The 24,247-nt window shown below is 39.9% G+C and overlaps 1 protein-coding gene across 2 annotated transcripts; it reads right to left on the minus strand.

Moving 5' to 3' along the window:
• Positions 1-6,869: 6,869 nt before the first annotated feature.
• On the minus strand, positions 6,870-22,196 carry C9orf72 (C9orf72-SMCR8 complex subunit). 2 transcript variants are annotated; one of them, XM_010400124.3, is made up of 11 exons: positions 22,115-22,196; positions 20,210-20,695; positions 17,154-17,213; positions 16,145-16,240; positions 15,446-15,510; positions 14,546-14,618; positions 11,509-11,625; positions 10,539-10,774; positions 9,989-10,046; positions 9,390-9,499; positions 6,870-9,307 (listed from the first exon to the last, which is right to left on the minus strand). In XM_010400124.3, exons 2-11 carry the CDS (start codon positions 20,651-20,653, stop codon positions 9,121-9,123), a joined length of 1,446 nt encoding a protein of 481 aa, XP_010398426.1. In that variant the 5' UTR covers positions 20,654-20,695; positions 22,115-22,196; the 3' UTR covers positions 6,870-9,120. The 2 variants fall into 2 exon arrangements, with proteins under 2 accessions (XP_010398426.1, XP_010398428.1); XM_010400126.4 differs by lacking the exon at positions 22,115-22,196 and adding an exon at positions 20,841-22,017 and having other exon boundaries at positions 9,121-9,307.
• Between the last annotated feature and the right edge of the window lie 2,051 nt (positions 22,197-24,247).

Raw genomic sequence — 24,247 nt, forward strand, 5'->3', positions numbered from 1 at the left:
AGTTATCTAAAAGCCTTCTTTTCACAACCCAAAGAATTGATCTTTCATTGCACAGCAGAGTAACACTAGCTTGTTTTGAAGGAAAGTAGTAGCCCTGTTTGGGTTTAAAAGCAAAAATGTTTTCAATCTTTGCACAATCAGGCTCTTTGGTGTTTAGACAAATGGTCTCAAGTGAAAAATTCTTAATTCTTTCACATTTAAACTGTTTTAAGGCCATGGTGAGATTTCTCCCTTTGTAATAAAAAACTCTCTTTACCTCACAGAGCTGTAAAAGGCAGAATTCGAATAACAGGGACTGGTGGGAGGTGACTGGAGTTCCCATCCTGCTCCTCTTCCTTGGGGGTAAGCCACAGTCAGTCTGGGACTCACAGCACCAAACTGTTGCTTCTTGGATTCTCTCTTCAGTCTCCTCCAAAATAACTTATATCTCTTCCTCTCTATCAGACTCTAGCACTCTTTTTCCTTTTTTTTTTTTTTTAAGAGCATTTCATAGTCTTTCATAGTGTGTGAAAATCAGAGCAGGCATGGGAAGCTCATCAAACAGCTGAGACCACCAGGAGCACCTGACCTGCCTACCCCTACAGAGGGCAACCCCAGCTTTCAGAAATGGGGGTGAAACTCTGTTTCAAAACTGTTCCTCTCAGGTTTCTATGTGGTTGCAGCCTGTGGCTTCAGCATCGCTCTGGTAGCTCTTAGCTGTCCAAGTCCTGCCTCAAAATGGCTGCAGTTTCTAAACATTAGCTTTTGTGAAAGGGTTGTGCTTGATCCAAAACATACCTTTTGGCATTTATCCCAATGAATTTTTTCTGTAGTATGTCAGATTATTAAGCATCAGAAATTAACAAAACCAAGGGACAGTTTGGTATTCAGTTTGTGAATTTGCACTCCCAGACAAAATTACCCACAGAGAAAGCCACAAACAAGCCACATTAAAAAAACCTGGAACATTAAATGCAGCCTCCACCAACATAACTCTTCACTCAAACACTGTATAATTTATGTGTACACTCTCTCTATTAAGAAAACCCCATAATTAAAAAGTAGATATATTCTGACACTAGTGTGTCATGCCATAGATTTGGCTACCTTTTTTTGGTAATAAGCACATTTACAAGCTGACACCTCTCTGGAACTAATTAAAGACATCACATTGTCACCACATCCATGAGAACAGTCAAACACACAGACATTTATTTTCACATGTGACAGAGTAGTAGGTTTGCTGATAAATGGACAAAGAAATCTACTGATATATGTGAAGATGTGAATGAAAATTCAGTCACTAGTTTGAAAAGAGACATGCTGAAAGTTAATGGAGTCTATTAGCTAAGAATCTTTTTTTTATGTGAATTTTTTTTCTTAAATGCATTATTAGAAAGAAGACTGGAATGCTTTATTTTATTTTTGTCCCATCTTCACAGGTTACACTTTATTTGTATATGTTTTATATCTATGTGAAAATATTGCCTGAAATACAGATAGCTGTAAATACAGTTCAGCTCAATGCTCAGTCATGCTACAGCTATCCTAGAAAATGTTCAGAAATATAGTTTTTTTGTGGAGAACTTGAGAGAAGGTGAAAGGACCTGAAGTACAATTCACAATTTATATAGCTACCATGGCAACTATTAGCTGGCATCAAAGAGTAACTTTATTTGATGGAGTCACAGGAAGTCAAACATCCATGAGTGCACTGCAGTCAAGACATGAACCATAACCAAAACCTTGTTTTGTGAAGTGCCGTGCCACTAACTCATGCTCCTGTGCCCTATAAGGATCCTTGTTAGTGACTATGCTTCCCCATCCTGGAGGTCCTGGCACTGAAAGCTCGGCTGCCGGCACATTCTGGAGCTCACAACCCTTTCGGCCTTGGCCAAAACGGTCCAAAGGTCCTGTGGGATATGTGGCCCCACAGCAGCCAAGGTTCCACAGGAGACCTGGGACAGACCACAGCAGATGTGTGAGAAAACAAGTTACTCTGCTTCTCTGGTATGTAAACTGTTGGTGTGTACACTGAGAACTTGCTCAAGCTCAGTATGAACTAGCCAGGGGCACGGAGGACAAAGTCAAGCAATTACGTCTAGGAGTAAGTCCAACCACACTGAAGTGAACTATGGCAGGAGAGCTTTGAGTGCAAAGCCACTGTCTTGGGGTGACCTTATGATGTGTATCCCATATCGCTGCCTATGCCCAGAAATTAATTTCTGTGCCTTTCTATGCCTCTAAACTGAGCCTGAGAGGGGGAAGGAAAAACTGAGCAAAATTTTTTCAAAGCAGTTTGCAGCTTGTTCAAGGTCACACACAGATAGCAACTGGTTTCTCAGCTCTGGCAGGGGAGGGAGGAAGCACCCGGCTTGCTGCTCCCAGGACAGTTTTTTTTTTGGCCAGTGGTTCAGCTGCTTTGTTCTCTGGAGAGAGACTGAGAGTTGAATTTTTCCTTCCCTGGAATTTCGGATTTTCTCCCTTTTCTGCTGGACTGCTTCAATATCAGAACACATCGGGAGGACTTTCCACCGAGCACAGAGGGCCTGGCCCTGGCCCAAGCCCCAGCTCCGAGGAGACCAAAGGGAGGACTCTAACGCTTTCCCAGGTTTTTCCTCCACAGCAGAAGATTTTATTATTTAGCATTATTTTCCTTTCCCGTGTGTTTGTTAAACAAATAGTTTTATCTCCTTCACTTTCCTTCGAGGAAAATCTATCTTTTCCCGAACCTGGTGGGGGAGGGGTGGTTGTGCCTTCTCTCAGAGGATATATTTCTAAATTTGGCCAAACCTGAACAGCCACTCACACTCACTTTACTGTTGGTAAAAAACACATGCCCAATATTGCCAAAAAGCCATGTATGCCCAGTGTTGCCTAAGTGACTGTATCAGAAATACCACATTTGTGTGTGCATGTAGCAAAACTAGGACCAATGGCAAAAAATAATCAGGTGTGGGGTGCAGAAAGGAGCTTGGTGGAGCAAGATGCAAGGATGGCAAAAATGTCAGTGTAATATAAAAAAAAAAAGGAGTAAAGTATGAAGTCAGGTAGAGAAAAAAGGAAGGTGGATCACCTAGCAACAGCAGCACAAATGTCTGCAGATAGCAGTGATGTTGACCTGCATGCCCCAGCCTACCGGGATACCAAATGGACCCTCCTTGGACAACGCATCATCTGGATGGTGTCCATTAGATTTGGTGTGGGAAGAAATCACTTTGCACCTCCACACTAACAAAAATGTAATTTGACAGCAATTGCATGCTTGTATGTTTCACTGGACTTCAAACCTATAATTAACAGTGTCAAAGTCAAGCCTAACACCCTGCATTGTTATTTAATTACAAGCTGGTATTCGATTGCCTAGATCACTGAGAACTTTGCTGTCCTACACATTTCCTTCTAGCACGATCATTATTAAAAAACATGTTAATCAAGTTTGCATCAGCTACCTCTCAAGTCTCCAACCTGAAGCGAAATTGTCTGACTTGGGCAGTTAGGATGCTAAAAGCAGACTGAACCCAAAATGTTCTTCGGCCTGCCAGCACCCAGTTCTCTGCCAAAACCTGGTATGAAGTTAATTAGTCATTACTTATTATCCAGGTCCCTTGTGCTCTCTGTGCTTTGTCTGTGGAGCTGCCTTTGGCTACTAAAAAAACCCCAAATGCCAGAAGGTCTCCTTCCTCCAGATTCTAGGTTATCAGAAACTATTTTCAAATACTGCTGTTACAGAGGCAGGGCAGAGAACGCAATGAAGGGATGCAGGACTAATCTCCAGTGAAGAGGCAGCCTGAGACAGACAGAAATCTCAGCAAGGACAAACTGCTTTGCATTTCTATGGATGAATGCTGAAGGCCAAAACTGCAGTTTCATCAGTCAGCTACACTACTAAACACTTCAGCAAAAAATATTGAATTTATGTGTAGGCTGCAGTACTAAATTTCAGTATTCCCTGACCTCTAATTTCTTACATTCCTGCTTATACTGAAAACAAAAAGTCTGGACATTAGTCATATTTAATTGAAGCTGGAAGACACTCTCTTGTACTAAAATGAGGCCATTTTATAAATGGAAGAGAAACTGGCATTGAACTCAAAGTTTCATCCATTAGCTTTTGGCTGTTGTACAACTTCAAACATTTTGGCTTTTTGTTAGATACAGATTAGGGATGAAGCTTCAGATATTTGCCTTTGAGAATCAAACTCTTACTTTGAAACTCAGCCAAAAATATCTTAATTGATTTTACTAACTCACCCTTGCTTATATGTGTACATTTCCCTATCTTAAGTCTTTGTTTCCTTGCTATAGAGAGATGTTTCTACAGAAAGTCCTGATTAGCCCCCATCTTTCAATTATAGGACATGCTGCCTGTTAATTTTAACATGTGCAGATAACGTATAGATAAAGTATTCCTGATACCTATACTTTCCTTTTTTGGATTCATATACTAGCATACCCCCAGTTTTACTGGTGAACCCAGGGCCACCTCGAAGCTTTTGGAACGAAGTTCTGGTCAGAACAGACTGGACAATTCAATGAGCAACATTAACAGGAGTTGGCCTAGTCCAAGCAGGGGGTTGGACCCTCATCCTCCAGAGGTCACTGCTCACCTCAGTTTTCTCTGGCCTAAGGAACAACGGCTGCAGCCTGCCCACCAGAGCACAGCACCACAGGACACTTTGTGCTGATAAGGACATCAGAGGGTCTCCATTCCTATTCCTTCTCAGAGCAGGCTCAGCCCTGCAGTCAGACCAGGGCTCAGGATGTTATCCTGTGGAGCCTGGAAACCCTCCAGATAGAGAAACAGCACCACATCTCTGAGTGCATCCCCATTGCCCAGCTGGGCAATAAGCTTTCCTTATCTCCAGCCCCTCTGGTTCTGCTCAGCTCATCAAGACCCTAGGGCCTTCTCCCCAGAGCTGCCCATGGTCTCACAGGCATGGCTTCCAGAGCTCTGCCTGCCCAGGGCAGGGCTGCCCTTTTCTCCTGCCCCAAGGACACGGGGAACCCATCTTTACATCCCACTCATCCTGGTCCCTCTGGACAGCTGCCCTGCCCTCGTGCATATTGAAGTGATCCCTTACCTGGCACCACCTGCAAACCTGAAGGACTTGATCACCTCCTTGGGTCATGGATAGAGACACTGCACAAGACAAACCCCAGGGGAGACCTTTTGGGATCCCACAGGGCACCACCCTCCAGTCAGATATGACCCAGTGGCCATCACATCTGAGCCCAACCACCCAACCAGGTATGTACTGCTTTTGTGGTGCACCCACCCCCACCCTAACACCAGCTTGGCTAGAGGGACATTGTTGGAGGGTGCTGGAAGCCTTGCTGAAGTCAGCCTGTTACATCCCATTCCTCACGTCCTCAAATCCAATCATTTTATCACAAAATATAATGACGGGGATGAAGCATTATTCACTTTGTCAGTCTGTGCTGATAACTCCCAAACAGCTTCTCCTCCCTCATGTGGTAAGACACAAGGTCCAAGAGGACACATGGCATGATTTTGTTTGATACCTGAGTAAAACTGGTCAAGCTGCATTTCCTCAGATTGTCTTTTGGCTCTTTTCCAGTTGTCAAAGACCTCCTCCATCTATGTGACAATAAAGACAGAAATATCTAAGAGAAAGGAACAATTACCATTTGCCATTCCGTATTAAGTAGAAATTTCTCCTTCCTCTGATCTTTTGCTTTTAAAAGCTGCCCAACGCTAATCAAGCATTAAAAATTCTTGCAGGGTAGCTCTATTATTTTATTTAGAACTGAAGTCAGACTTACTTGATGGCCATTGTCAGGAATGTATCCTTTATTTCATACTTCTGAACTTCAATTGAAAGTCTTCTGTGTTCGAAACTTTTGGACATGCCTACAACAGCATGGCTTTGAGAAGTGAGATAATTACTTCCTAAAACTGAAATATTATTATTTACAACCTTGTAAATAACGACATGCTGCCCTGGAGTTCCCTTAGTGTTTTGCTCACATAGGAAGTGTAACAGGAGCTCTATGTCAGGACACAGGTAAACAAGATCATGTTCTACTCTTGTGCAAAAGCCTACTCCACATACTAATGTGTATGGTTTGTGCCTCCTCGCTGCTGAAGAGGATAAAGTACTTGCTTTGTAGGCTCCAATTAGACAACAGAGGTGAGCAACGTGCCTGCTTGTCCCAAATGCTCTGGACCACATTCCTGTGTGCTCACAGGTCTGAAAATAGGAAGAGAAAGCTTTCTAACATTTTTTGCCAGTACAGAACCGAGTGCAGAAGTCCCAGAACTCTGCACTGGTGTATCATACTTCTGGCTTAGAGATAAGAACATTACCAAAATGCCTATTTTGCTCTGGAATAAAACTGACACTACAACATATTGATATTCAGACAGGGAATATCCTCTGTGGTCCTAACAAGTAAGACATTCCAGTGGATATCTTTCTGTGCTATCTTTATAGGTGTGCAAAGACCAGGAATAATGTGCTACTAAAATGCTTGAAAACACGACTTCCATTTAAAATCCAGCTGGAAGAAATAAATTTGCCATTTTCTTTTAAATGTAAGGAAATAAAATCCTGAAGAAAGGTATTCACTGACTGCTAGATAAAACATTTCTAAATTCTCACCTCTAGGATTAAAGCTTTTTAAAATTCATATTTGAGTTCATCAGAGGCATAGCAAGTCCCACGGGTCTCAGCTTGAAATGAGTAAGTCCTTAACAGAAATGAAGGAACTAAATAACATGTGACTTTTATCAGTGACAGCAACAACCAAGCATAACTTTTAATTTAACAAGAAGGAAGAAAAGTCTCTTCTTTAATTCAAAGCATGAAAGATAATGATGCTGTCAGATACAGAACAGAAATTCTGCAAAAAAGCTCCAGCAACAATTAAAGTCCAAAAATTGGGCATGAATTTTATTAGAATACTTTGTTTCCTGAGCTAGATTTACAACACAACATGCAGATGCATTTAACAACATACTTCACTATACATTCTGCACTTGTGACAGCTGCGCAACAGAAGTAGCAACTGAATTTCCAGTTTTTAGTAACCTCAAAAAGAGAAACTTCAGTAAACAAACAGCTTGACTGTTAGTAGTGTCAGTGTTCAGTTTCCAATACTTATCAAGCTGAAAGGATTAATTTCAGCAGCAGATTTAAAGTTCTTATATTTTGACACACCTTCTACATTAGAAGTTTCACCAGTGTTTATTACATTTCTTTCACTATCTTAGACATGAGAGTAACAACTTAAGCACATTCAGGTTCTAATGCCTCGACTGAAAACACAGAAGGGAACAGCACTGGTAGAATGACAAACAGAATCTCAGCACAAGTAACTGATGTCAGCATAATTCTGAGAAGCTCTTTTGGTGAACGACCAAGCTTACTGCAAGAGTTCTACATGCATGTACAGCAAAAAGATGGCTCCAGAAATGTCAATTCTTTTGCAACCAGGTAACACTGATGATGCTAAGTCACAAAAATGTTAAACACTTGATTGAGAATCTTTGTCTTTTAGGAAATGTAAGGGTATTTTGGGCATCTAAATAAAGGACAGCATTTCTTTTAAAATCTGAGTATTAGACATTTCAGGAAAAGTTGTGAATCTAAGTTTTGTCTAACTTTTCTGCCTCACGGCACACAAGTAACACTAAAAAGTTATCTTGAAAACAGAAATGTATTTACAAAGGAGAGTTACAAACAAGGGAAGCAATAAAGCAGCCATGGCTTCTCCAATCAGTGCAGCTCTTTCACTTTTCCAATGAATATTGAGTTATTTCCTGTACTTGTCCAAAAGGAGAACAGATACAACAACATGAAGCACAGATGTACTGGGTAAAAAAACCAGTCTGGATTCACCTGATACCACACTGCTCTACATGCTACAGAGAAAGAAAGGTTGAGGGATACCAATAGAAAAAGTGTTTTGATTTTCAATCTAAATTGGAGATATGCTAAGCTCAACTAAGAAGACAGGTAAGCTTAATGACTAGACCTAACTTACTAAAATGCTAATTACATTAGTTCATAGCTGTGCACATCTCTGAATTAAGGATTACTAAATACATTAATGGTGATGTAAATGAAAAAAAAATTAATCTTTTAGTTCGGCTATCACCTTGATGTTCTTTGGAAGAATCTAATACTTTAATCTGAATATTTTGTTAAGCAGTGGAACAATCTGCCCAGGAAGTGGTAGAATCACTGGTCCTGGTAGAGTCCAAAAACATGGTTTATTGGTGAAACTGGCAATTCTGGGTTAATGGTAGGACTCCATGATCTTGAAGGACTTTTCCATTCTAAATGATTCTATGAACCTCATTGAAACTGACAGTGGAACTACCAGTAGCAGTTTACACAATAGAAAGACTGGCAACTGCTCTGGAATGACACAAGTCTTCTGTTTTGTGTTTTGAAAGACCTCAGTTAGCTGATCCTGGTTGGCACTTACATGTACAAAGTTGCTTGAGTAATGACCTAGTTGCCATGTGCAACGTACTGCTATTTAAGCTGCTAATAATCAACAATCTGCACTCAGGAGTAGCATTTCATAATATATTAAAAATTCCAAATATGTTTAAATGCTCTAAAGGGAGGAGCAAGTAGTGTTAAAAGAGGCAGATGAGGAAAGTAGTATTCCAGATTTGCACCACATATATAACAACAACAGTTTTAAAAACTGAAACTCTTGGAAGGTGCCTTTTTTGCAACTTCCATGGTTAGAGAGGACGTATGTACTGTTTTCTGTGGAAACATTGAAAATACTGACACAGCAGAACAGGGAAAATTTGACACACACCTGAAAGAAGTCTCTGGGGAATAAAAATTAAAATGCTTCTTTTATCATACACCAAAACATGTCCACATTTATCTACTAAGCCAATATGGCCAAGGGACTTCTGACAACATTTATTTTTACAATTAAAAAACACACAGAAGACACAAATTAATTAAAATCATGCTTATCTAGCTAAGTTGAAATTTCGTCTAACAAGACCCCTACTGCTTGGGATACACCTCAGTGTTACTGTGCTCCTGATGCTTCACTCTCAGTCGTTGATGCTTGTCACCAGTGTGGAGGTCACTCCACAGTCTCCTGCTCTGCAGGACTGCAGTATCAGATGCAGAGAAGACCTTAAAAAGTCATGAGCATGTCACGTTCTTGTACACTAGTGTAGAACGGCCTCCCAAAGATAAAGGAGTGTAGACCCGGTTTAATCTTCTCAGCCAAAGCCATTATTATGTTAAGATCGCCCTCTGCTGTCAAGTCAAGATCTATCTTTAAGCTACGAAGAGACTTGAAAGGTTTTTTTCCTTTTTGCCTGCAAGGAAATAAAAACATGTGTTTTAAAAAAGAACAAAATAAGTTTCTCTAAACCTGCTTTCTATTATCTGTTCACTTACGTGTCATCCTCTATGTACTTTATTAAAGTTAAGGCTTTTCTGTGAAGGACTAGCAGAAATTGTGCAAGGAAAGTACTCCTTAGAGACAAGCCAGGCTTCAGGTGAAAGATCTGTTAAAAATTAAGAATATTAGGTAGACATGGAAATTCAAGAACCATTTCAAGAATGTGGAAAATAAAGAAACATTGCATACACATGTAACATATCCTTAATTATCGCAAAGCAGGCAAATAATAGCAGATTTGTATATATAATCAGCATGTTTTCTACATTTTCTATCAGCTCAGATACAACAAATGAAGCTGTATTACAATTCTGTCTGGATAATGATCTGAAATTATTCCCAGTCAGGCAGTTTTTTCAATACTTCAATTGTAGACACTATTGCACAGCAATAGAAAATATCCCTTGTTTTTCACACCTAAGCAGGAGTTTCAGTTTTATATTAGTATTTTCTTTCTACTTATGTAGAGAAGAATCATAGCAGTAGTATGAAAAAAACCCACCAAAACATGAAATGATCTGTTTGTGTTAAATTATCTGTTACTAGGGGTCAAAGTACTGAACTGTATTTCTTTTTTCTGAAAAGGAACAATTACCTGATCCAGGAAGGCTTTTACTAATGTATCTCTATGCAGGATATCTTGAAAGACATTTCTATAGAAAAGAAAACAAACCAACATGAGTTAATGCCAGTATGCGATATTAACCGTCTAGGAGTTGAGCACGGCAGTAGCATTACTGTTGACAGTCTGGCTGAAATGAAAAGTGAATTTAAAACTGTACTGAATTTTAATCCTGATATTTTTGAAGGTAACACAGAATTTTAAACCACTCAGATGAAATGAACTAAATCCAGGAAAGCCACTGGGCCCTGTCAAATACACTTAGGTCTATTATACCCCTAATTAAAACAGGCAATAAAATTAACATGGTCAGAATTGTGACTGAAAATTAATTTCAATAATATTTGATGTAACCAAACTACGGAAGACCTGGTAAACTCTGCCAAAACAAATGTAACTACCAGAGCTGAAGAAGTTTTTTTGCTTTTAAGAAGCTCCATGTACTTTATTAACAAGTAGGCTCTGTACTCTACACTCTTGTCCCAAATCAAGTAGCTTTGTGAGATGTGAGAAGACTACGTACAGATCAGGTGTGAAACTCTCATCTGTGTGGATAATACGATCCTGAGACATTTCTTCATCTGAATTAGCTCTCCAAAATGCTGTCAGCTCAGATCTCATGTATCGTCGTTGGTTATAGATGTGTTCATGACAAGGGGGCATCTGCTTTACTGTATTGACATCCACATCTATATGTGTAGTAGGGTATGGGGCATACATTACTTGACGAAAGGGCAACACAAAGCTTCCCGTTGCATCCTGTTTCAGTGAAAAAAGAATACCATTTTAGTTAAAAATGCAAAGCTGTATTGGGACAAAACAATATTAAAGCATCATACCTAAATTTTATAGCCCATTTGTTTAGATGTATTTTATTTGGGACAACTAGTGGTTGTCCAGTATGGACTGGTGTAGTCCAGTACTAAGTCCTTAATACTGGATGATTTCCTTAACCAAACAGTGAAAACAGGTACTAAGGTGACCTGTGTATTACAGTATTGCATTACCTGGTTCATGAGCCCATGAGCACTACAGTATTATAGCTATCCTGTAAGTTCAGACTGCTTACTAGAGCAAGAAGCATTCTTTTTCTATTCATCTTCACCCATTGCTACAGACTGTTTAAAATACTTGGAAACTCCAGACCTGATGTGACTGTTCTTCCTTGGTTTTGTTAAAACACAAAAACTTTAATGCCTTTTGGGATTCTAGCCCCAAGCAGACAAAAGAGTATTATTATTGTACCTCAAAGGACACGAGCAATCCTGAACAATCCTCAAGAAACAGATGTATCATAGAAAAGACTGGCTTGGAATTTTAACATGAAGATAATTAAAAGGAAAGTTACCGTGCCAGAGAAGATGATATCAAGGGAATATAACACATATTTTTGAATATGAATGTGTGCATGTGTGTGCATATCATACGCACAAACATACACTGAATAATGTTCTTAAACTACAGAAGAACAGAACTTTCCTGAGCATACTTACTTTGAGTAAGCCTTGAACAAAAAGTCCTGACTCATATCTGAAAGAGGACTCACTTCTACAGAGTCTGGAACACTTGCGCTCAGACGGTGTCAGAAACAAGCACAATGTTCTCACAATCTGCATTAAAAAGAACAGTTTTGAAAAACATGAAAAGGTAAGGAAATAAGTCTGACTAGACCGTATTAGGCATTTAAAATGATGAACAAAAGAGTTCACCATGCTTATTAGAAAAGCCAAAACTTTATAAAAAGCCACAGAACAGTGACATGCTTACTCTTACTTATTTTTTAATTACTAATGCTGTAAGCTATACTATTCCAACTTCTTGTCAAACAATGAAAAAATCCAACACTTTTTTGCAACCAAGTTTGCTTTTTATCCAATTAATAGAAAAAATCATTTTTGTCTTCTACATCTTTCTTTTCATAAACATGAGCTACTGTGATTACTTTCCTAGCCTTTCAAGCCTCTTAATTTATTCACTCCATATTGAAATAGCAGTTATTGTCTCAAATCAGGCACAGTCAATTTTGTAAATAAGCATCCACGCTTATTTCCTCAGTAATTTCCTTAAACTCTCTCTTAAAATCAACACTGGTACTTCATCATCCATCTTCAAACTTCTGGGCTGAAATAGCTACCAGTCATCACTCCAAACACAACATGTATTCCATTCTGCTCGTCTTCCAGTCTTAACGTGTGGTGTCCTACCCGTGTCTATAAGATATTTGAAAAGGCTCTGTCCTTGCACAATGTGTTTCCACAGTACCTAAAGCAATGACAACGTAATTTCTGACTAGCGCTTTTTGTCACAATGTGCCACAAGTGTTTTTTTTACTTGGAGGCAAGCTGAAGGATGCTATTAAGAAAGCAGTTACCTCCGAACAGTTGTACTGTGACACAAGAATGCTGCTGATAAGAACATGAGTAGAATTAATTTATAAAATTTACCCTGGATGGATCTTGAGGGTCACATTCTTTTACACTGTTTTTTCCTATACTGTCTAGATTATCGATATATTATTTTACAAATTCATAAGAGTTTAGATATTAAAACTTATTTATTAACTATTTAATCATCCATAAGCTTTTTATAACTACTTAAGCTTCTAACATTTCCTCTTGTATTACATATAGCATAGTGTGTACATATAAAACACTTCTTTTAAACATGTAACATTTCCAATAACTCAACTGTGTTTAAATCTTACATCTCTGAAACAATACATATTAACTGCAGTTAGCTGATTTCAGCTAAGATCTGAGAATTTTCTTTTCTCTGGTTTGCTTGTTGCGTGTGGGCATCAGCATGTTAATTTGATCAGAAGTACTTTACCACTGATGGTAATACACATGAAACAGTGCATTCCCTCTGCCCCAACTTTTATAAAGCATAACAAACTGTTTATTTCAAAACATAGGTTTACTAAAGGTGCCTTTAATTTTTTTTTTAAAACTGTTGTATTTCATTACGGCAAGAAGCCCCATATACTATAAAATACATAATATATAGTAAGCATAGTCTACAAGTAATATATAATATATTCAGCAGGCCCACTGTTCACATCATTTTTATTTTACATTGAAGAAATAGACAGAGGTTCCATGAAACACAAGCAGCTCATGACACAGAAGTATGTTTACTCCCCAGTGCAGGAGAAATTACGGACACAATAATTGCTTAAGAGCATACGGACAATACTCAGTGACATGGGTATTGTCTGTGTACTCACTGCTACCAGGACTCCCCAAAGCTCAGTTCTGGGCTTGGTCCTGTTCAACATCTTTATTGATGATCTGGATGTGGGGATTGAATGCACCCTCAGTCAGTTTGCAGAAGACACCAAGCTGGGCAGGAGTGTTTATCTGCTCAAGAGTGGAAGGCTCTGCAGAGAGACCTGGACAGACTTGATCAATGGGCCAAGGACGAACTGCCAGAGGTACAAAAAGGCCAAATGCTGGGTTCTGCCCTTGGGTCACAACAACCCCATGCAGCGCTACAGGCTGTGGGCAGAGTGGCTTGAGAGCTGTTCAGGAGAAAGGAACCTGGGGGTGGTGGCTGACAGACAGCTTAATATGAGCCAGCAGTGCACCCAGGCAGCCAAGAAGGCCAATGGCATCCTGGCCTGTATCAGCAATAGTGTGGCTAGCAGGACCAGGGAAGTGACTGTCCCCCTGTACTTGGCTCTGGTGAGGCCACAGCTCAAATACTGTCTTCAATTCTGGGCCTCTCGCTTCATAAAGGACATTGAAGTGCTGGAGTGTGTCCAGAGAAGGGCAACAAGGCTCATGAAAGGACTTGAAAACATGTCTTACAAGGAATGGCTGTTTAGTCTCCAGAAGAGGAGGCTCAGAGGTGACCTCATCACCCTCTACAACTCCTGAAAGGAAGGTATAGTGAGGTGTGGGTCAGTCTCTCCTGCCGTGCCTGCAGTGAGAGGACAAGAGGAAATGGCCTTAAAATGAGGCAGGGGAGATTCAGATTACTTATTATAAAACAAATTTTTGCTGTTAGGGTGGTCAAACACTGGAACAGGTTGCCCAGGGAGGTGGTGGAGTCCCCATTCCTGGAAGTGGTTTAAGAGATGTCTGGATCTGGCACTGGGTGATGTGGTTGAGTGGATAAGGGGTTACAGTGGCAGTACCCAGTGGATGGTTGGACTGGGTGACCTTAGAAGTCTCCTCCAACTTTGATGCTTCTGTGATTGACATAATTGAAAAGGGCAAGGGCAGTCAGTCTCTTCAATCTGTGTATTTTAGCTAACAAACCTAATTTTCAAAGCTCAGACTCATTTACTACTCATTTATATACTGTATCATTAAATACACTGGTTTTCTTATTGTTGTCAGAATACAATTGAAAGGCAATTTTCAGGCAGAATTATCTTCTGCTAGACCAGGCAGCTGAAGACAGCTAGACAACAGTACTCCTTCCCTCTTCAGCCTCAAGTATGTTTACAGATTAACTTGTTCCAAGTAACACACTAACACTCCTAATAACCAGCATTTAAGTTCGGTTTATTACAAAGCATGTTACCTTATTAACTTTTTCTGCACTGCTTCCTACGACTACAGAACAACCACAGGTCTGCAGGTGTGAACTAATTGCACTGCAAGTAAAAACAGACATAGATTAATGTATTTTAACCAGATTTTTCAAATGAAACAATTACCACCTTCACAAGCAGGAAAAAGTGTTCCACATACGAATATAGCCTATATGCCCATAACCACAGGACTTTAAACAGCAGAGTAGGTTACTGCTGAAATACAAGTTCAGCAGTTTCCTCAGTACTGAAAGCACACATGATGGTGTATAAATAGATGTCACCAAGCACTACACACACATATGAATGCAGTTATGCAGGAGATACTATGAAAGGTAACAGAACATCAGTTAAAACCTACGAAATACATCCTTTCCCCCAGGAGGAGACCAAGTTGCTCTCGAGTTCAACTTATTTCCATTTAAAAATTAAAAACAGGGGGTAAAAAAAATACGCAACTCAACAATAAGCATGACACATGGCATACCATTAATGACTCTTATTTAGAGTTTATGCACAACCCAGGTTTTTAGCTATTAAAAAAAAAAACAACCCAAGATTTTGACTTAAGAGTCTTATAAAATTAAATGTAGGTATCAAAGAAAAATTTGTATTTGATAGGAATTCTATTATCAAACAAATGATCCTGTGACAACACAATCTACAGAGATGCAGCTATTGGCCCAGAACCATTCTTTGAAAATGACAGAAGCTTTTGTAACATTTTAATGACAAAAATCTCAAAAAGCCAAATACCTGTCATTGTTCCCCCTCCTATAAAAAAACCTATTGTAATCCAAGTTCACATGCACATGCAGATAGATACATTTAGATGCATACAAAAGTTTAAATCATTTTACTACAGCATAAATCAAAACTGAATTTCATACTTGAGGAGAAAGCCTTCATGGCAACTATCCCCAATGTCATCATCATTTAGCACTGTGTCACTTATCTGAAATGCAAGTAAATATAAACAAAAGTTAGACAACGACCTGATCACCTTCAAATTAATTGATTTTTTGCTTTGATAGGTGGGAACTGTTTGGGAACTATTTAAGTTAAGTTGTAAGACTTCCCCAAAAAGCACAATCTTAAAAAGACCTGACTTCAGACAAAGCATTTTGAAAAAGAGAAAGTCACTTGATTATTAAGTCTTCACCAGTCACAAGTCAGGTTCCTCCTAGTGTGGTTTTTTTCTGTAAAAAATGTCCAGACTACTTTAAATTAGTGCATGTCAGCTCACTTCTCCTTCCACAAGAACACTGTAACGTGCTGAAACAGGTATCAACATCAAATCCATTAATCTGCCCATTCATTTTGGTTCGCCTCAAACTGCCTTTCCACTCGTAAAATGACATCATCCTATGCAGTCAATTTTGCTAACTGAGCACCATAAAAAATATTGCCATTCCTTAAAGCACTTAGGAGAACTTGATGTGAAGAAACAGAAGTATGTAAGAATTTAGGAAAATGGGCATTTTCTATGGCAAAGTGAGTGACCAAACTAAAGAGCCAGCACTATGTTTTACCCAGAGGGCGAAAGCCACTTTTAAAAAATTCAGAATACAAATAAAACAAGAACTTACATCTATTTCCTCTGGAACACTGTGTGATTTCATAGATGAAAGGAGTTCCATTACAGGAATGACTTCTCCTGTCAGCATTGGAATGATGCTCTGACCCTGCACAATAAATAAAATGCTTGAAGTAAAAGCACATTGGGTAGTATTAGAAGTTACTGCTAACATGAACTTGCAGTATTACATGCAAAACATCCTTAACTTCCTATTGCTTGGAAGGGTAGTATGAGCAGAAACCGATGCATTTTGATGAGCAATTTGTTCATCAGTAATTATGAACTGGAAACATGTATTTGGCTTCTCAATATCATGCCTAAAATGTATTTCCGGGTCTTATGCTAATTTTCAACATCAGTTTTGATTGGCCTGGACAAGAAGTATTTGAAGTGAGATAATTTGATCATACTATGTTATGTGCAATCACTGTTAAGCATTTTACGTTTAAGTCTGATGTTTTAACAATGACTGGAAACCAAAACCAGGCATATTACTCATTAACATACAAAAAGTCTTTCCTGACTTATCTATCACAAGAAAATGAAGCCACAATTTTACATTTAGAGTTTCAGAAATCAAATTCTTTTCACAGTCTTATCCATTAAGTCTCCAAGCACATTCCAACATGACAGACTCTGTATGTCTCTGCAATTCAAAAAGGTGACCTAACCTAATGCAAAAACAACCTTGACAGGAGGCTGGGATGACTCTATGGAAGCTGCCACCTTTACAGAGCTTCCAGTTCAAGGTAATGAATTTCCTTTTCTGAAAGGTAATACTCTTCACAGATTTCTACTTTACCCCTAAAGTGATGAAATATATTTTCCTTTGATTTGATCACAGCTTCCATCATCCTATCTCCAGAAACTTTGCCTACTGTGCAGGTCACATTATTAGCCAGTCCAATGCATCTTCCTGGATCCCAAAAATAAGAAGCACCACCAGCTTCTACAGTCACCTGATGCAGTCAAATGGTATTGCAATGGTGGACCATATGCACCCACCTGAAGGCCCTTACCTGATCCTCCATTCTTTCCGTGCCTTCCAAGACAATCTTCTGGAAATGTTCTTGCCTCTCCTGAGCAAGAGAAGCAGTTAAATATAAACTCTCTGGCATTTGTTCATGTATGTATGCACACAACAGTCACACAGTACAGTTTCTTCCCTGTGGAGTCATGCTTCTTAGATTCCAATTTTAATGTTCAAATCTTTTTTCTTTTACGGAGTTGACTTTAGGAGGAAGTGATGCCATGCAACACAGATCAACGCTCCCTGCTCTGCCCTCCACCACACATCTCCCAGATTTGGGCAGGAACAGCAGGAAAGGGAGGGTTTGATGAAAATGTCAAAACGTTCTTCACTACAGATCAAGAAAATATCATATGATCAGATTATGGTGAAGAATTCCATTTTATGTATGGATTTTTATTTTCAAACGGATACAGTATAGATTGAGGATTCCTGGTGCAACGAGAAAAATAAGATCTTCAGAGCAAGAAAAATTATTTGACTGGGGAGGATAGGAAACAAAAGACTTTTTTTTTCCCCACTCTTGAGGCACTCACAAGTCTTCAAAGCATTGTCTTATAACCAAGTACAGGAGACATGAAACCTCAAAGTACACAAAACACAACGTACAAGAGACTGAACAAAGCTCTGAAAACAGACTCACCAGCAGCTGAGTAGCAAACTGCATTTAAAATGAACTTACAATGGAATAAAGTTATTATTCACAAAGAGAATTTGGCGTTCATCACTGGAGCATCAATACAAGTCACTAAAAATAGCAGATGCTGGGAGAACTAATGATATCTTTTGCTAGATGCTGACAGGTTGTTGCACTTTTATTGGTTACTCATTAGTTTCCTATGACTGATCTAGCCAGAGTTAATCAACTTCAAGTGTGAAAAGAGTTTGCAAGAGGTTTTTTTGAGCAGATGAATAAGGAATAATAGAGTAGTTCGCCCTAAAACTAAAAAAGTAATAAAACTTTTCTAACCATCTAAAAGATGCATCAGTGAAAAATAATACTGGAACAACACAGATTCATTCAGGACACCTCCACCCTTAATTCAGAGGAGGAAGACATCCTTGACAATGATTTTAAAAAACTTCAGTCTTCTTGAAGATAAGGCTGAACAAATGGTGTAAGCCACTTCTTTTCAGAAACCTACCTGTTCAAAATTATTAGACAAACATACAGAGCATAAACTGGAGTAGGCGAAAGGGGTTTCTAACCCCGTATTGATGACTTGCTCAGAGTTGCTTGTCTTTCTTTGCCAGTCTGAACACCGCTCCATGCTTCTCCTTATTCTTGAGTTCAGAAGGCTTCTTCTCATCTCAAGTCTAGCTGGAAATGTTGTCTGGCTTTACACAGAACTAATGAGAGCTAATAATCACAACTATTAGAACGCCCAGAACAGATACACAATACCTTTCAGATAGGACTTGAACACTTTTTGTTTTGCTGTATGTAACCACAGCTGCTAAACTGCCTCAAAATGCAAACTACAGAATGAACCACTTAAAATTCATTACTGTTGTTATGCTTATTCTACAACAATTAAATTTTAATCTTCATTTTTCAAGCAGTTTTCTCTTTTCTAAATAAGACTGAAGAACTGCAGGTATATGCAGGGATCTGTGATCTCCCACCAAAAAAAGAAAAAAAAAGGAAAAGATAATAAATGTCTATTTCAGAATGCATCACTGTCTCAGCTAATTCAACTGACCTACCTGCTTCAAGAACATCTGAAAAAGAATGAAGAACTTAATGACTAATTTCTGAGAAAGAAAAAATTAGTAAAAAACATTTTTTTGTCATTCTCGACACTGCTTGAAGATTACTGCTACTGTGGAAACATACTGGTATGGAGCAATATCTGAAAACTGAGAAAATGTATCATAGCTAAAAATAATGGCTAATGCTTATTTGACCACTCACACTAGAAGTCAGTACAGATGACAGTAAATGAGAGAAGCAATGTAATCAAGAACATGAGGGAGCATTCATTTACATCAAAACCACTAACTTCTAGCAGGGTTTTAGAAGACTAGATAAGGAATTAAATATTTGTGTTTCTACTATATTGAAAAAGAACTTTATGTAGTATCCTTCCTCTGAAAAGTAAACCCCAGAAAGTGTGAAAAGCCAGTGTTTCAGAAAGCACTAGCAGACATCATCAGGCAATACAGCAAAAAGGACACACCACCACAAAAATAACATCAGCTTGTTATTTCTGTAATAAGATCAGATAAGAGCACCCAAAGAGTAAGGTTGAAGTATGTTGACTACAGGTATCAGAACAGAAGATTATCAAGCAAACGTGCATCACCATATATACTACACCTGATGTGCACTCGACTGTTCTAAGACAGCTTGGACTCCATGAAGATGACAAAAATTTTAATTTTTACCATTAGACTCTTACTTATTTTCAAGAAAAATACATAAAAGTTTTCACTTAATAAGGAAATATCCATGATTTCCCAAAGGTAAGAGTTCCAGTGCTTAAGAAAACTTCAGCAAGTATTTCTTCTTGAGTTTCAGAAGTAGAAATATTTGGACTAAAGCAGATGTATTTTTGTAACTCCCTTTAGTTCCACACAGTTTAAGTCCTGACAAACTCTTTGTTAACGCCCTCTTTTAAAAAAGTAAAACAGTACCAGCACTGAGAAGATTAATTGCATCAGTTCCCTTTTCTGGACCTCAACAAGGAAAACCATGATTTGAAACACAGTAAATTTACAATTATACCTAGTTTAAATACACAGATTAACACAATTAAAGGTAACAATTTATATAAAATTCAGAGAGATGAAAAACGCTACAGGAACCCTCTTTCAACTACACAGTCTCATAGAAGTTATACCACCAGAATAAATCCTGTGGCTAAAAATCCCAGCCCTTAATTTGCTGACATAATAATTTGATAACCTTTAACCTTCAAAACTGTGTACAGACCAGCCTTTTCTGACTTTGTGTGTCCAGACTGCTACAGAACAGATGTCACAGCATCTCATTTGCTTCTGCAAAAGACAATCTAACAATTAAGTAATAAACAATAAACTTACCTTATGCATCCATATCCTTCCTTTCCTTATAATATGTGTTAACCTATCCACGCACACTCTGTGAAGTGGCAGGTAGAAGCCAAGTTCACTTTGCGGAAGTATAATTGATAGTCCGTATGTGCTTCTGTCTCCATTCCAGTTTCCATCAAAGATTAATGACACAATGATTACTTTTTTTTCCGCCAAAACAAAGAACTTCACATCTATTGCACCACTTTCTGCATTCCGAAGTATTTCTCCATTCAGGGTGTGGTTAGCAAGAAAAGTTATTTCACCGTCACTGAGAAGAACCTGTTCTGTCTTTGGAGCCCAGATATGCCGCACTCGGGGGCCAAGAATATTGTCCCAGTAAGCAAAAGTGGCAGCTAATAATGGTGACTCGCCACTCAAAGAGATCTCTGTCTTAGCAACTGCAGGAGATGGTGGTGGACAAAGAGCTGACATGACTGTTTCCTCTCTCTTTCGTAACCGAAATGCTTACATTACCTAAAAAAACGTTTTGCAGGAAAAGAAAGTTAGAACGGCCCTCATAATTATCTCATCCTCTTTTTACATGGGCAGGTAGTGATAGGACTTGTTTTAAACCAAGACAGGAAATATTTAGACTAGATGTTAGGAAGAAATTCTTTACCATGATGGTGGTGATGCACTGGAACAAGCTGCCCAGAGAAGAGAATGTCCAGTCCCTGAAAATGCTCAAGGCCAGGCTGGATGGACCACTGAGCAACTTGATTTAGTGGAGGGCATGCCTGCCCAGAGCGGGAGGCACTGTAACTACATCCTCTTTATGGTCCCTTCCAACCAAAGCCTTTCCACAATTCTTTTGTTTCCAGACAAGAAGCAACCTGACTTCTTCACTTGAGATTTCATCACACACTTCATTTATTCAGGAAGTGTGTATGTATACATATATACATTCCACGTAACAAAGTGGCATGCTTTACAATCATTAGTCAGACCTCAAATGCCCTTTACTCACTACAGAAGTATGATGAACCTGCACAATATACAGCTTGTGTAAGAAAACTGACATGATAAATACATCCTTGACATCACACACAAGGCGCTATGATACAAGTGCTCAGCACTTTATAGAATGTATTGATGGGTAACTTTTTATCTTGTGTGGACACAGTCCCTGAACATTTTCCTCAGCAGTTTTCATCAACTCTACAGCTTCCCCATTCTGATGAGGCTGAAGAAGCTAACGGGAAGTTCCATCTTCTCAAAAAGTTATGCTAGTTACAAGAAGATATGAAATAAAAAAGGTTTGCAAAAAAATTCAACCAAGGACAGAAAACTGTAACAGCTAAAACCCACTCATCTTGAGGAAAACCTCACATGAGCAGAAGGCAACCTTCCTCTCCTCTCTGCCTGCAGCACTCCACGTGACAGCAGCAGGGAATCCCACCCGGGACCGCAGCTCTAACTCACCACAGCTCTGTATCTGAACCTCTTTTTTCCTTTTTTATTTATTCCCTCACAGCAGAAGGATAAAGCCTCTTTCGGTCCGGCTCCTTCTCAGGAGGCAGCCGGTGCCCCGCCCGAACGGGGAAGCCAAGGCCACCTGACTTGGCCATCTAACACCGTGACTTTAGGATTTTCAGGGAAGACAGGGCGCCAGCCACCCCTACTGACTCCTTGCACCCACGGGCTGAGGCTCGCTCTCACCACCACCTTTCCAAACGCGCGGCCGCTGCCACCTCGGCGGCTGCGGCACCTCCGCGCTCCCGGCCCGGATCAGGCCCGTGTCGCACTGTCCGCGTCTGGCCCGAACCTTCAGGGAAGGCGGCGGGGGGGGCAGTGCGGAAGGGCCCCGCCCGTTTCCCCGCAGAGCAGAAGGGCCGCCAATACCGCTCCCGTCACTAACCCAGCCCCACCGCCCCAGCCCCGCGCCCGCCTCACCTCTGCTCCGGTCGCCGCCCCGCGCCTGCGCCGCCCCACCCCTGCCGCACATGGCGGGCTCCGCAGGCGCGGCACCGCCCCGGGCGGGAGCCGTGCCAGTGTGACCTCCCTGGGCGGGGCAGCCGTGTGGGTTGTGACCGCCCCGGGCGAGAGCCGTGCCAGTGTGACCTCGCCGGTCGGGAGCTGCTGTGCGGGTGTGTCCCTGGTCGGGGGGAGAGGGTCGCGTCTGGCGGGGCACTGTGGAAAGAAACAGGGCCAACCCAGTGCAGTTTGTGGAGGAAACCAAAAGACGAATCTTGTTTCGGGAGCATCCAGCACAATTTATGTAGGGGCTTTTAGGCCTAAAAGAGGAAGTTGGTAATGACTGGATTGGGTTGATGAGGTGCTCGTGAGCGAGGTTGGTTTAGTGTTGCAGGTACGTCGTGAGTACCTTTAGTCCTCTTAGTTAAGCTGTCGTATCTGGGTCCTTCAGGGACTCCAGAGGGGAACTCATCATTAGGAATTGTAGTGATAGAGCAAGGAGGAATGGGTACAAATTGAAAGAGGGGAAATTTAGATTAGATATTGGGAACAAATGCTTTACTGTGAGGGTGGTGAGACACAGGAACAAGTTGCCCAGAGAAGCTGTGGATGCCCCATCCCTGGCAGTGCTCAAAGTCAGGTTGGACAAGGCCTTGAGCAGCCTGGTGTAGTGGGAGGTGTCCCCACCCATGGTGGGAGGGTTGGAACTGGATGGTCTCTAAGGTCCCTTCCAACCCCTTAACATTCTATGATTAAAATCACCACAGTCACTTATATGTTAGAGGCATTTATTTATTTATAGCCTAGAAAAGAAACCAGAGGAGTCTCCTGAAGTACCCTGAGGACTTGTGTCTTTGGCAGCTTGAACAGGCCCACACAGGAAGTCACAAGAGACCTGAATGTGACTTTTTTTTTGAGCCAAATTTAATCACAAAAATCACTCTCCTCAAAATTCACAGAATCATTGTGGTTGGAAGGGTCCTCTGGAGATGACCCCATCCAACCTCCCTGGCAAGGCACAGTCACCTAGAGCAGGTTATACAGGAACGTGTCCAGGTGGGTCTTGAATGTCACCAGAGACACTCCATGACCTTGCTGGACAGCCCGTAAAAATTCCTTTAATGATAGACGATTGAATAGCATCACATTGAAAAATGTAGTCTTCTGCCAGCTAAAATTTGCCTTTTAGATTACTTCAATTAATGTTTTCAAAAGCAAATACTGAACATGAAATTACTTATGTCTGTGTGTTGGATTGTAATTTTAATTTCTGAGAAGCAAAGCTCCAATAAAAGTAAAAAAGAGACAAAATTTGTGTAACCATTACAGAAAAGCTTGGAGAAATAATGGAATTAAACTCTAGTTTGAAAAGTTATTGGTATTTAATTTGTTTAATACAAGGATTAGGCATCAAACTATGGAATTTCATACTTACCTCTTATCTAAATGGTAATCTATGCAGTTCATTAAAAAAGGGTTTGTATCTTTAGTAATACAGTATAAATTGATTATCATGCAGTTGTAGACACCAAGGTCTACAGTAAAAAAATGCAGTTGGTATTAGGTCAGTAGTAACATTGAATAAGTGGACTTTAGAAATGAAGATGTAAGGTTTGTCTTCATTGTGTAACTGGATTGTCATGTAGCCTTGCATAAGACATTTGGTACTGCTGTATCGGGTTTCCCATTATAAACTGCCTTGCGAATTCTACATTTAAAGCGAAACCATCATGTTCTGTGCAAAGAAACATAATCATGAATTACAAATCCTTTATCTTTTCTTGAAGTTATAGATGAGTTTCTGTAAGTGCTGTGGTGGTAGTGTTGGCAGAGTGAAATTTGTGCCGGTTGTAGCAATATGGTTGTTGTCTTTCCCTTCACTGTTGCATACTTTCTTCTTACAGAGAAGAGAGTAACATTTTCATTGCATATAATCTGAAGAGACTTAGCGATATTTCTGCAGGTGCCTTTTATGGACACATCAGACAAGTGATGAGCTGCAGTGAAAGCAGATATCTTTCCCCTGACAAGGAATATATCTGGCTATGAAACCTAATGCTGCACATCTGCACAGAAATTAGAGTATGCAACACAGAGATGATGAAAATGAAC

This window comes from Corvus cornix, chromosome Z (assembly GCF_000738735.6).
Source record: "Corvus cornix cornix isolate S_Up_H32 chromosome Z, ASM73873v5, whole genome shotgun sequence".
In the NCBI taxonomy this organism is placed as follows: Eukaryota; Metazoa; Chordata; class Aves; order Passeriformes; family Corvidae; genus Corvus; species Corvus cornix.